The sequence below is a fragment of the Schistocerca piceifrons genome, chromosome X, assembly GCF_021461385.2.
Source record: "Schistocerca piceifrons isolate TAMUIC-IGC-003096 chromosome X, iqSchPice1.1, whole genome shotgun sequence".
Lineage (NCBI taxonomy): Eukaryota > Metazoa > Arthropoda > Insecta > Orthoptera > Acrididae > Schistocerca > Schistocerca piceifrons.
This window is the reverse complement of record NC_060149.1, coordinates 54,091,149-54,103,729: the sequence shown is the minus strand read 5'-3', so window position 1 is coordinate 54,103,729 and position 12,581 is coordinate 54,091,149. Positions and strand designations below refer to the sequence as shown.

The following is a 12,581-nucleotide window of genomic DNA, read 5'->3' as shown; positions in this document are numbered from 1 at the left end:
TGAAATGTGTTAGTTAAATACAATTTAGAAACATTTAATTACACTTTTATTGTGACAGTAGATACTGGTGAAACTAGTAGCTGTCTTTTTTTAAAATGAATTTTGCACTATCAGAAAGAAATTTCTAAAGAAACAGACTACCACATAATAGGTGTCAAACAAACAATAGGCATATATATGGACAGACACTGAATGAAACATCTTTTAGATTAGATTAGATTAGTTTTTCGTTCCATAGATCCATGCTGAGGAGATCCTTGTGGATGTGGAACATTTTTTTTTTTTTAAAGCTGAAATAACAATACTAATAGTATGAATATGTACAGTACATCATTTTGGCCACTAGTAAGTCTTTCAGGCTCCTTTTAAACTTTGATTGTCAAAGGGATAATTTGTGAAACCTTTAATGACTGTTGTTACAGAATATTATAGGAAGATCTCTCACAAAACCCAAAGGAATTCTGATTACACATGAAGGATGTTAGGGGCACAAAAGTTAGTCTCAGGATACTCGTGTATGACAAAAACTGAAACTGAAAAAGCAGACATGTCAAACTATATCTTCAAATGTTTCTTTGCAAAAGAAAATCCCACTTTAATTCTTGCACCACTGCAAGGATAAGTAAAATAGACATTAGTGTGAGTGGCATTGAGACAAAGTTGAAATTGCTAAAACAATAAAGCCCAGTGGCCACATTGGATCCCCTATCAGACTGCATACAGAATTTGTGACTGAGTTACTCACTCTTTTAACCACAAAATAGCATACATATCCTAGGACAGAAGAAGTGATCCACAAAACTACCATCTAATATCTGTGGCATCCATCTGATGTAGAATCTTGGAACATCCTCAAAGCTTACACATGGTATTTAGAACTGAGTGAACTCCTACCTCCAACTAGCATGGGTTCCAATGACAATGGCTATGTGCAACCCAACTAGTGCTTCTCTCATATGAAATTCTGAAAGCCATAGATAAAGTCAGTCAGATAGGTGCAGTAGATCTCAACTTCAAAAAAGCATTTGACTCACTATCACACCAATGTTTATTATCAAAATTACCAACCTGTGGTGTATGAAGTGAAACGTATGACTGGATTGAGGGCTTGTTGGTAGGGAGTATGCTGCATATTATCTTTAATGGATAGTCATTGACAGATATTAAACTTATTAAAGACTTGCCACTGGAAAATATGTTTGGAGGACCCTTGCTGTTCATATTGTGTATTAACAATCTGACAAACAAAATAAACTCCATACAAACAAGCCTTGAAGGCCCAATGGTACTGACTAACCAGTGTGCCATCCTCAGCCTACAGGTGTCACTGGATACAGATATGGAGGGGAATGTGGTGAGCACACCACTCTCCTGACTGTTGACAGCTTCCAGGACTGGAGTCCATACTTCTCATATCAATCAAGATGTGGCAATAGTGCTCGGCAGACCTAGACAGTCATCCATCCAAGTGTTTACCAAACCTTATCACACTTAAATTCAGTGATCTGATGGGAACTGGTGTTACCACTGTATCAAGTCCATTTGAATTAATGATCTAACAGCCCATGTTAATAGTAACCTCAGCCTTTTTAGCAGATAATGCAATTATCTGTAATGAAGTACTGTGTGAAAAAAAGCTGTGAAAATATTTAGTCAGATATTGGTAAGATTTCATAGTGGTTCAAAGATTGACAACTTGCTCGAAATGCCCAGAAAGGTAAAACTATGCACTTCCCAAAATGCAGAAAATAGTCAACACAGTTAACTCATAGAAATATCTGGATTAACAGTTTGTTGTTATATGAAAGGGAGTAGTCTCACAGGCTCAGTCATAGATCCAAAATTTTTATAGCAGTTGATTCATTTCACTCAGTAATGACTATCTTCAGTCCAGAATATACACAATTTCCTAATCATGTCGAATAAGCATATGTAAAAATTGTACAGTCAAAGTAATAAAGCAAACAAGCATTATCATATTTATATGAAATGGAAGTACCACGTGTAGCAGTTGTGTTGACTCTATTAATCTCCAATACGACATATGCACAAGGCTACATTTAAGGTGCAGCTTCAATGCCAGCAAATTCCTGTCTGTTGATTGAGTATGTTAATTTCATTGCTGTGAAGTGTAGAGTGATCCAGAGCAAGCAGTCACAGCTCAACTTTTGGATAGTTCCTGCGATACACAAATGCCAAGGCTGCAGCATAAATGCAGACTTATTTTCCAGGTACCATTTTCTATCGTGAACAGTGAAAAGAGCATGCACTTCTAGCACGTGAAGCAGTTGCCATGGCTCCCCACACATTTTCAAAAGAAGAAATGACTGACATCAACTTCATGTTTTGGAGTACTAATGACAATGCATGGGAGGCAGTATGAATGTATCATGAAGTGTATCCTCAGAGAAGACAGCCATACAGCAGTGTTCGTGAAGTCCCATTAATGCCTGCATGAGACTGCTTTATTTAAACCCACCATCCAACATGCAGGTGCCCCAAGAAGAATGTTGACACCATGAATGGAGGGGCAAGTATTGCAAGACATGGTGCAATACCTGGTACAAGTGTTAGAAGGATTGCTCCAGCAGAATGCTTTTTGCTCTCCACAGTATATCAGATATTACATGAGGGGCAGTTGTATGCATATCATTATCATTTAGCTATTTCTTCATCAGTCAAGACTGGATGGACTGCATCAGAATTACAAGGTTATGATTACACAAGCATGATGAGAGGTACCCAAAAAAAGTCAGAATAATATTGCCACGGGTGGAGCTGGTGTAGTACTCTCTTCTGACTCTAGGCATGTCTAGCGCATCTAATTGGAATTTCAGTGCTGCCTGTGTTGTTGACCTGGTTCATTCTGTTTGATTGTTTTTGCTAGCACTGTTTTGTACTTGCTTCATTTTTTGTGATGGCAAATTTAATTCAACAATGTGCACCTGTGAAACTTTGTATTCTACATGGCAAAAATGCCACTGGAAATGTTTTAATGCTGAAAACAGCGGGAAAAATTGAAGTGTACGAGTGGTCTGCTCAGTTTAAAAATGGTGACATGTCGATTGATGTCAAACCTCATTCTGGACATCCATCAACTGCCAAAATTGACGAATATATTGAAAAAATTCTAGAGTTTGTACTCACAGACTGTCGATGGACAATCAATGAACTGTCAGGGATTAGTGGGTTATCTTGGACCTTGGTTCAGTGAATTTTAGTGGAAGATTTGGAAATGAAAATGGTTGCTGTCAAGTTTGTTCATTGAGTTTTGACTGACAATCAAAAGCAGTGTCAGGTTGAAACATTTCATGCTTTGAAACAACAGTTTGAAATTGATCCAGATTTTCTGTTAAAGGCCATTACTGGTGATTAGTCATGGTGCTATGGTTATGACCCAGAAATAAAGAAACAGGCAAGCCAATGGAAGACATAATCATGACACAGTCCAAAAAAATGTCATCAAGTCAAATCAAACATCAAAACAATGCTGATTTGCTTTTTGATGTCAAGGGAATAGTTCATTCAGAGTTTGTTCCCCCAGGTCAGACAATCAATCAAATCTTTTATTTGGAAGTTTTAAGAGGATTGCACAACAGTTTTGTAAAAAAGGCCTGATTTATGGCAGACAGGAGACTGATTTTTCCACCATGACAATGCACCTGCACATACAGCCATCTCTGTTAAACAGTTTTTGGCTAAAGATGGCATGGTTCCACTGCCCCATGTACCTTACTCAGCTCACCCAGCTCCGTGCAACTTTTTCTTATTGCCATCCATGACAAAGAGCATGAAATGACACCGATTTAACAACACTGAAGAAGTCAAGAAAAAATCAATGGAGAAGTTGTCCGCCATTTCTGAAGAAATTTCAAACAGTGGAAGCACAGGTGGGACAAATTTTAGTTGTAATGGAGAGTATTTTGAAGAGGATAAGATTGTTTTGTTAACAATTTGAAAATAAATAGCTTTAAAACAATTTTTTTTTTTGCTTCTTTTTGGTTCCCCCCTTGTATAACACAGAAACAAATTAGCGTAAGTGTGCATACAACACAGAACAAATTTGCATAAGTATAGCATAATACTTAATGACATATAGAGTCAGAATTTTTTTACAAGTAGATGTTCACTTCATTTCATATGGCAGTGCGTTGTTTAGGGAGTCCAATTTGCTGTTCCACTGTCAAAGAACTCATTTAAACTGTACAGTGGTTTTTGGCATAGATTTTGTGATATCATTCTTCCAAATTTCACCAAGTCCAAAAACTGTATTTTAGTGTTTAGGTGCTTGAATATTTAAATAGCTACTGCTGGAAAACTGTCCCATGTCATAGTCAACAGCTTGGGATATCTGTGTCTTCATACCACATGTGTTAGAATTGTGGATGTCACTCCTGTTGGTGAATGTTTCACGATTTTATTTCAGGTACAGAGTAAAAATTATTGAACTATATGGAAAAAATGAAAATTAGTTACAAACTACAGCATTCACACACTTTATTCGACATGTAAACGTCACTTCAGATATTTGGATTTATGTTATGATATGTTCAATATGCCTGTCATAATTGGAAATGAAGTGGCACAGACAAATAGCAAAATTCTGCATGGCCTCCTGAAGTGTTGGAACATCAGTGCTGTGTATGACCACCTGAATGGCCGTTTTCAGCTCAGCAATGGTTTTGGGATTATTGCTGTACACTTTGTCTTTAATATAGCACCACAAAAAGGAGTTGCATGTGTTCAGATCCGGAGAATATTTTGGCCAATCAAGGCCTATGCCACAGGCCTTTGGGTACCTCAGAGCCAGAATGTGGCCCCAAAAGTGCACCTACATGACATAAAACACTCTCCTGCTTTGATGGGGTCACACTCCATCTTCCATGAACCACATCTTGTTGAAATCAGTGTCACTTTGGATAATGGGGATGAAATCATCATCCAAAACCTTCACGTACCATTCAGTAGTCACTGACTCATTGAGGAATATTGCAGCAGTTATTCTGTGAGTAGACATTGCACATCACGCAGTCACCTGTTGAGAGTGACGAGACTTCTCAATCATGAAACGCAGATTCTCAGTCCCCCACATGTGCCAATTTTGCTTACTGGCAAACCCATCCAAATGAAAGTGGGCTTTGTCACTGTTCAGAAATTATAATAATTTTATTTCATATAGTCAATAATTGTCACCCTGTACATGAGACAGGTGAAGACATACTGACTGAAAATTGTTATCACTCCTAGACATGTGAAGAGGGGTTTGCAGTGGTTCAGTTTCCTGCTTGATGTCATGATCCTTATTGTTTTTTTTTTTTTTTGTAGTAGCAGAATTCTCTTACAGACTGTAGTGTGACACCGTAGTATTAGGCCATAGCTGAAATGGCTGTGGAACAGTGAATAATATACCATCAGCAGATACTGATCAGTTATCACATGCTTCAGTTTCCTCAGCGGGTATATGACCCATGATACTTTGTCACATATATGTGCATGAACCCCAGAAACTTCACAGATACTGCACTTTTTAGGAATCCTTGTTCTTATTTCTTATTCATTTTTTTAAAATTTGGTTTGTAACAACCCATTCTGTTGTAGCATCAAACAAAGTATCTACTTCTTCTTGAGTCTTGCTGGCACCAATTCCTTTCGAGTACAGGGTTGCATCATCTGCAAATTGCATGTGCTGTCCATGAGAGTTTAAATCATTTACAAGCACTAGGAACAGGAGGGAGCCCATTACTGATCCCTTTGGCACACCATATTCCAACTTGTATTCACATGATAGTGCGCTTTGTACTGATACAATCTGCCTTCTGTTTTCGAAATAAGATTAGAGGGTTGCCAGAACAGTGCTCCAACACCATATTTACTGACCTTGTTTAGGAGCATCTTATGGGGAGTGCAGTCAAATGCCTTACTAAAGTCAAAAAGTGTCTGTGATATAGATTCCTTCTTCTCAAAGTGTGCAAACTCCAGCCACATCCAACTTTCCAGATAGGGTTGCCTACCGCCAGTGCAATGTGGGAATGATCCACAGTTCCATGTGCATGTATTTATAGATGATGCTTGCTTTACCCAAGACAGCACATTTGGGCTTTGGAGAACCTACACACTACCATTGAGAAGGAACATCAGCAGAGATTTTCTGTTAATGTTTGCAGGTGACTTTGGTGAGCAGTTAATAGGGCCAAATTTCCTACTAGCGTGACTTATTGGTAATGGGTACCTTCATTTCCTGCAACAAAAGCTAAATGGTGATAATGAAATAACTGACTAAGTCAGAGGTGAAGAGAATATAAAATACAGACTTTCATAGCAAGAAACACTCTTCTAAAAAGAGAAATTTGTTAAAATTTAATGGGAATTTAAGTCCTAAGTAGTCTTTTCTGAAAATATTTATGTGGCATGTAACTTTGTATGGAGACAAAATGTGTATCATAAATAGTAAAAAGAAGAAGGTAATTGTCTCTGTAAGTCCATCCTTATATTGGATGGTTACAGGACTTTATCTGTTCAGTAGACTATAAAATGTCAAATCAAAATACCTTCAGCCATCTAAATTTCCAGTTTTGTTTTATTTTTGCTAGCAGGTCCAGCATTATATTACACCATCTTCAGTCCCCTGTGTAAAGACAACAATGATAACAATGTGAAATACATAACAAATGGGGAAGTGTAAAATTTAAGAAATCAGATTATATACAGTGGTAATATGTGGTAAAAACATAACAAAAAGCAACTGTACAGGGAGTGGCATCAAAGTTACAAATAAATTAAGGAATAAAAAGAGAGAAAAGTTGCACAGTATATTAATGTAAACTACGGGACCAATATATATACATGTCATATAATAGTAAAAGAGAACCACCTAATCGGATGTCAAAATTACATGTTATTCATTGATAACCATGGTGTCACATATTGACAAATAACCAGTATGTAATGCTGATGGCAAAACATGTGAATAATCTGAAGCAAAACAATCACATTTGTATACTGATGAGTGCAATCTAAAGGTAAAATATTCATTTATATGTTGTCATATAGTAATAAAACATAAAGCCATTTGCTGGAGGTCAACCCTACATTAACTACCTAACTAATAACTAATAAAACAAGAATATAAAGTTATGTAAAAAAACATTTTAATGAACTAAAATGTAAATCTAATATAATATACCACAATGATTTCCCAATAAGCAGAAAGTACCAAAATCAAAATATCTTTTGAAAAAAGTCATAACAAACATTATCATGAAATTGAGAAGTCTGTTGGTAGGCAGGGATGTGGCTAGGTGATATACCAAACTATTAACTATGAGGTAAGTCTAAAGACATGTACTGCAATATATACACAGTAAATCAAAAACACATTCATTTCAATGAGAACAATGAAAGACACATACCTCTATATGACATACAGCCACTATGTATGGTATGACAGAGGTATGTGTGACCTACAACCAGAAAAACGACTGGTTAAATGAACCTGCAATATTGATCAGATCCACCTGTCACATATTAAAAACATGATTATGAGGGGTGGGATATCAAGATACTTATGATAAGATTCTTATGAGGGCAAAAGTTATGACACGAGAAGCCATAAATGTGTTGCAGAACAAAATATATGTAATTATGTCATAGTTTACCCAAAATATCACTGTATATAATTTGATTTCTTAAATTTTACACTGTCTCTTTTGTTATTTATGTATCTTAAATTGTTATCATTATTGCCTTTACATACAGGCCTGGAGATGGCTTAGTGCAGTGCTGAAACTGGTTCCAAAAATAAAGTAAAACTGGAAATTTAGATGGCTGAAAGTGTTTTGATTGACATTCATATTGTGAAGGGAATTGTAGCCTCTGAAATGTCATGTTATACCTGAATGTGAAGATTAGATGGTTGGATTGGATAAAGCAAATTGGGGAGAAATAAAATTTATGGCACAACATGAGTAAAAGAAGTAGTTTGTTGATGGACCACATACTGAAGCATAAAGTAATAGTTGATTTGATAATGATGGGATGTATGAATACAATTTGTAAAGGTAGACAAAGGCTTCACTACACTAATCAGGTTTATGTGGATGTAGTTTGCAGTAGTTCTAATAGCTATTCAGAGACTTTCACATGACAGATTAGCATGGAGAACTGCATGGTACTAGTCTTCAGACTGAAGACAACAACATCAACATCATCATCATCAACAACAACACCATGTGTGTGTATGCATCATATGCCACTCAGATACAAATGTTTACGTAACATTAATGCTTTTATTTTATTCTTTGTATTGCTTGACTGTTTAATTTGCTTCCTGGTTCATGTTTGACAGCTGACCAAACTTTGTCTTAATTCTACCATCTTGAGTGAATGCACAGCTGACATTAAGTTTACTTAAATTTTCTTATGTTCTGTAAATGTGTATGTGGTTATGTACAGTTCCAAATCTATATCTGTTCATGATAACAAGTAAAAAAATATTGCACACTGACTTGTCTGGCAACATACTATATGTATTTTATGTCAGAACTTTAAAATAATCAATAAAGACCCAACATAAAACAAGCTGCAGGATGTAAACAGAAACATAATAGTGCAGTTGAGAAGTACTGGAGTAGTGTAACTGGACAAGCAGGTTTCTTTCCAAAGTCTTTCCAAAGTAGTTGCTTTTCTGCTAAGTGTTACCATGTTTTATTTATTGCCTATGTAAACACAAAAGTGTAAATTTTGACAAGTGGTAGTTGATAATAAATTCATTACATGGAACAAGGCTTTGATATCAGTGTTAATATGCATCTTGCCTCATTCTACGTACCTACAGGTTGTCATTCATAATATAGTATATACAACATGATGCATGTGTGAATGAATCAATATATCAAATTAACGAGTGTTCTCCATAATTTAAAATAAAATTAGTAGCAATAGCAGCTGTCAGTTGCAAAAAAGAAGTCTACTGACCTAGCTTTCAGCACTGCTATGAGTGTGAAATAAAACACTCAAATTGGCATGTCACATATCAAACTAAAAATCAAGAAAGAAAGCTTTTTGTGAGTAAAAATTTATTGCTTGATTTTAGATTAATACATGACATGCCAATTCAGGACTTTTATTTCTGATGAAGGCACTCATAGCAGTGCCGAAACCTAGGTCAAAAGACTCTATTTTAGTGACCAAGTGCTGCTATTGCTGTTAATTTTACTTTGTAAATGGTTGCTGACAATGAAGTCAAGTTCAGAACTTTAAGTTCTCCATAAAGTGTAAACAAGAAAAGCATTTTTATTATATAAAGAAATTTCACAAAATATTTTACAACATTCTTGTTTGTTTAGACAGTATCAAAATAAGGTTACTTTTTTTTACAGTGGGGTCATTTGTATGGAGTCACCTAAAAAATTTATTGAAGTCATCTAATCCAAACAGGGTGGAAATTCAAGGTTTACTACAAGATACTGACATAGGGAAGAAGTTCAGCAGTGATATAAGGAAATTTTCTCATAACTATGAAGGCTCAGTATTTGTTGATGAATATAATGTTGGTAAGTAATGTCAGAGATGTAGCAGATTAGATCTCAATTTATTGTAAATCGTGCTATTTGTTATGAAACCTGTTCTTTTGAAAACTATAACATAATTGTAAAAATCTCATTTTAGGTGGAAATTATGAAGGAAATATTATTTTTTCCCCACGGTCTTACCTTCCACGCTCAGGATCATTAAACTTGACAGTTGATTTATTTGGACATTCTATTAACATCTTAGAGGTATGTGTAACTCACTAATTATTTTGTTCATGATCTATGTTCACAATACTGTATCTTGTTAGCTATCTGTTGTGTGATAAAATGTTGATACTTTTACAAATAAATCACAGCTCCATTTAGATCTTGCTTCTATGACCTACAGTAGGGCTGTACAGTGCATACATCTATCAATTTTTACTCAATGTGAAAAAGTTGAAGTATAGCTTAGTATCAGCACAAATGTAATTTTAAGACATAACTGAATACATTGTTTTCTTTTTTTTATTTTTTTAAATTATTTTTCCCCTTCTTGGAAAAGGAAGTCACTAAACTTTTAAGTGGCAAAATGTTGTATCCAGCATAACAGCAAAATACATGTCAGGATGTGCTCTTTTGAAATAGTAATTAAACTGCTTAATTTGTTATCTAATTCTAAGTCCACCATAAGTTTTGGGGTCGTATATATTCATACTAATGAATCAGGAGCACAAAATCTGTGTCACAACAGTTTGAAAAAAAAAAAAAAAAAAAAAAAAAAAAAAAAAAAAAAAATCTCCAAGAACTTAGCAATGTTAGCTTCTGATAGTAAACATATGCCATCAGGAGGGAGATACTTTTGAAAGGACTGGGATGCATGACCAACTTTATACCCGGCATATAAATTCACATTTGTAGTCACTTCAGTATAAGAGTCAATTTCATGACTTTCTGCATCTACTGTACATTTACATCTATACCCTGCAAACCACTGTGAAGAAGTAAATGGCAGAATGTACTACCTGCTTCATTAAATGCTTCTTCAGGCACATGCAATCAGTCTACCTTACCTGCAGCATCTGTATTATATGTTTCACCCATTGGTCCATTTGACACTGTGTTATCCAGACTACCATCAGTTACTGTAGTAGTGTTGGAAAGTGTAAAAATCATAGCTACGTAATGTGAATCAAGATCTACTCCAAATTCTACATCTTCTGCATGCTCTTCTGTAACCTTTTCCCAGTAGTTCATTGCATCATCAGCCAGAACTTCAATTGTCCTGGAACTATGCCACCTCTGTGAAGTCAGTCTTATAGAGCTAAAAGAAGTATTCATGAATGGCAGTATGATCACTCTAACTGTAGAAACCAGCAAGAAATAAGTAAACAACATGCCTGTTACATTCAAATGTGTGCTTAAATTGTTTTTGTCATGTTGCATATTTTTTGTAATGATTCTACATGTGTGCTGTTAGCAGAAATAATTTATATTATCTCACCAGCTAATATTTTTGAGAATTTATTAACTGCAGTGTTCATCCTTTATTATAAGAACCATTTTGTGGAATATAATCAGTGCAATTCCATGTAACTACAAACATAATTCACGACAAGCTATTTGAATACATATATGGAAGAAAACTAACTGTAGCTATGCTTTTAAATGATTCACATATTGATTTCATACTTTATAACATAGGATATGTTACCATGAATTGAATTTACCATCATTTACATCAGAAGAATGAGAACGGTATATCCACAGGTGGAAAATGCTACCTCAACACAAAAACAGCTCTGAAGACAAGTGCCTCAAAGGCCATCAGTAAATATTCATACCATTACTCTCTTGTTCACTGATATCTCAAGCCAACTGTCTTAAAAAACATAAAAACAGTATATATACTTATCAGAGAAACTATTTTGAATATATTAATACAATTACATCCACTTTTTGCACTAAATAGTCACAAATAGCATTTGAAGCCAGAGATATACAGGGTGAATCACCTAAAACTTACGCCACATATATTGCAGAAATGGAAAGTACTATTGATGTGTGGTTTTTACAGAAGTGCAAACATACACTTTTCTTAATGGAACAATGCCTATTGACATGAACAAACTAAAAGTAGGGTAAATGAGAATGTTATTTGCGTTTATTGTGAGATTTTAGTGTGAGTCATTTATGAGATATTGTATTTTGAAAAGTTTGTACACTGAGACCTGTACGGCTGTGGTAGCACACACCAAAGAACAACACAAGTGCATATACTACTTACATGGGTTCTGACCAGTAATGCGGCAATTGAAAATCACACGTTGTGTTCAAAATGTCCACCAGCAGCGGCAATCCATGCTTCGAGTCAGGTACTGAACGACTGCTGCACATGTGTTACCATTCCAGCAGAGATGTCTGAGTAGCTGGGGTGGCCGAGCAGTTCTAGGCGCTACAGTCTGGAACCGCGCGACCGCTACGGTCGCAGGTTCGAATCCTGCCTCGGGCCTGGATGTGTGTGATGTCCTTAGGTTAGTTAGGTTTAAGTAGTTCTAAGTTCTAGGGGGCTGATGACCACAGAAGATGAGTCCCATAGTGCTCAGAGCCATTTGAACCATTTATCTGAGCAGGTTGTAGTAATACACCACTGCATATCATCAGGTGTTGTTTGTACATCCTTGTCAACAGCTTCTTTCAGCTTTCCCCCCAGAAAAAGTCTACAGGCATCAAATTCGGGGAATGGAGAGGTCAAGGTACAGTTCTTCTGTGTCCAGGCCAATGATTTGGAAACAATTCGTAAAGAAATGCTCTTGTACATTGTGCAATATGAGCTGGACAGCCATCGTGTTGGTACCACAGGTTCCTCTTAGTCTGCAGAGGAACATCTTATAGCATAAATGGAAGATGGTCTGTTAGATGGGTGCAATACTTGTGTGTTCTGTCTATGAAAAATGGGCCAATGAACTTATGGTACACTATCCCACCCCACGTGTTTACCTTCATGGACGCTAATATTCCACCTGAAAAAGCCAACAAGGATTGTTGACAGACCAACAGTGCATGTTTTAA

General features: G+C 35.9%; 1 protein-coding gene across 1 annotated transcript in view; it reads left to right on the top strand.

The window, feature by feature from the left end:
• Positions 1-12,581, top strand: part of LOC124722172 — an 830,020-nt gene that overhangs the window by 227,001 nt on the left and 590,438 nt on the right. The window contains exons 14-15 of the mRNA XM_047247373.1: positions 9,378-9,551; positions 9,667-9,776. Coding sequence (XP_047103329.1) covers positions 9,378-9,551; positions 9,667-9,776 — 284 coding nt within the window. The remainder of the gene's footprint in view (positions 1-9,377; positions 9,552-9,666; positions 9,777-12,581) is intronic.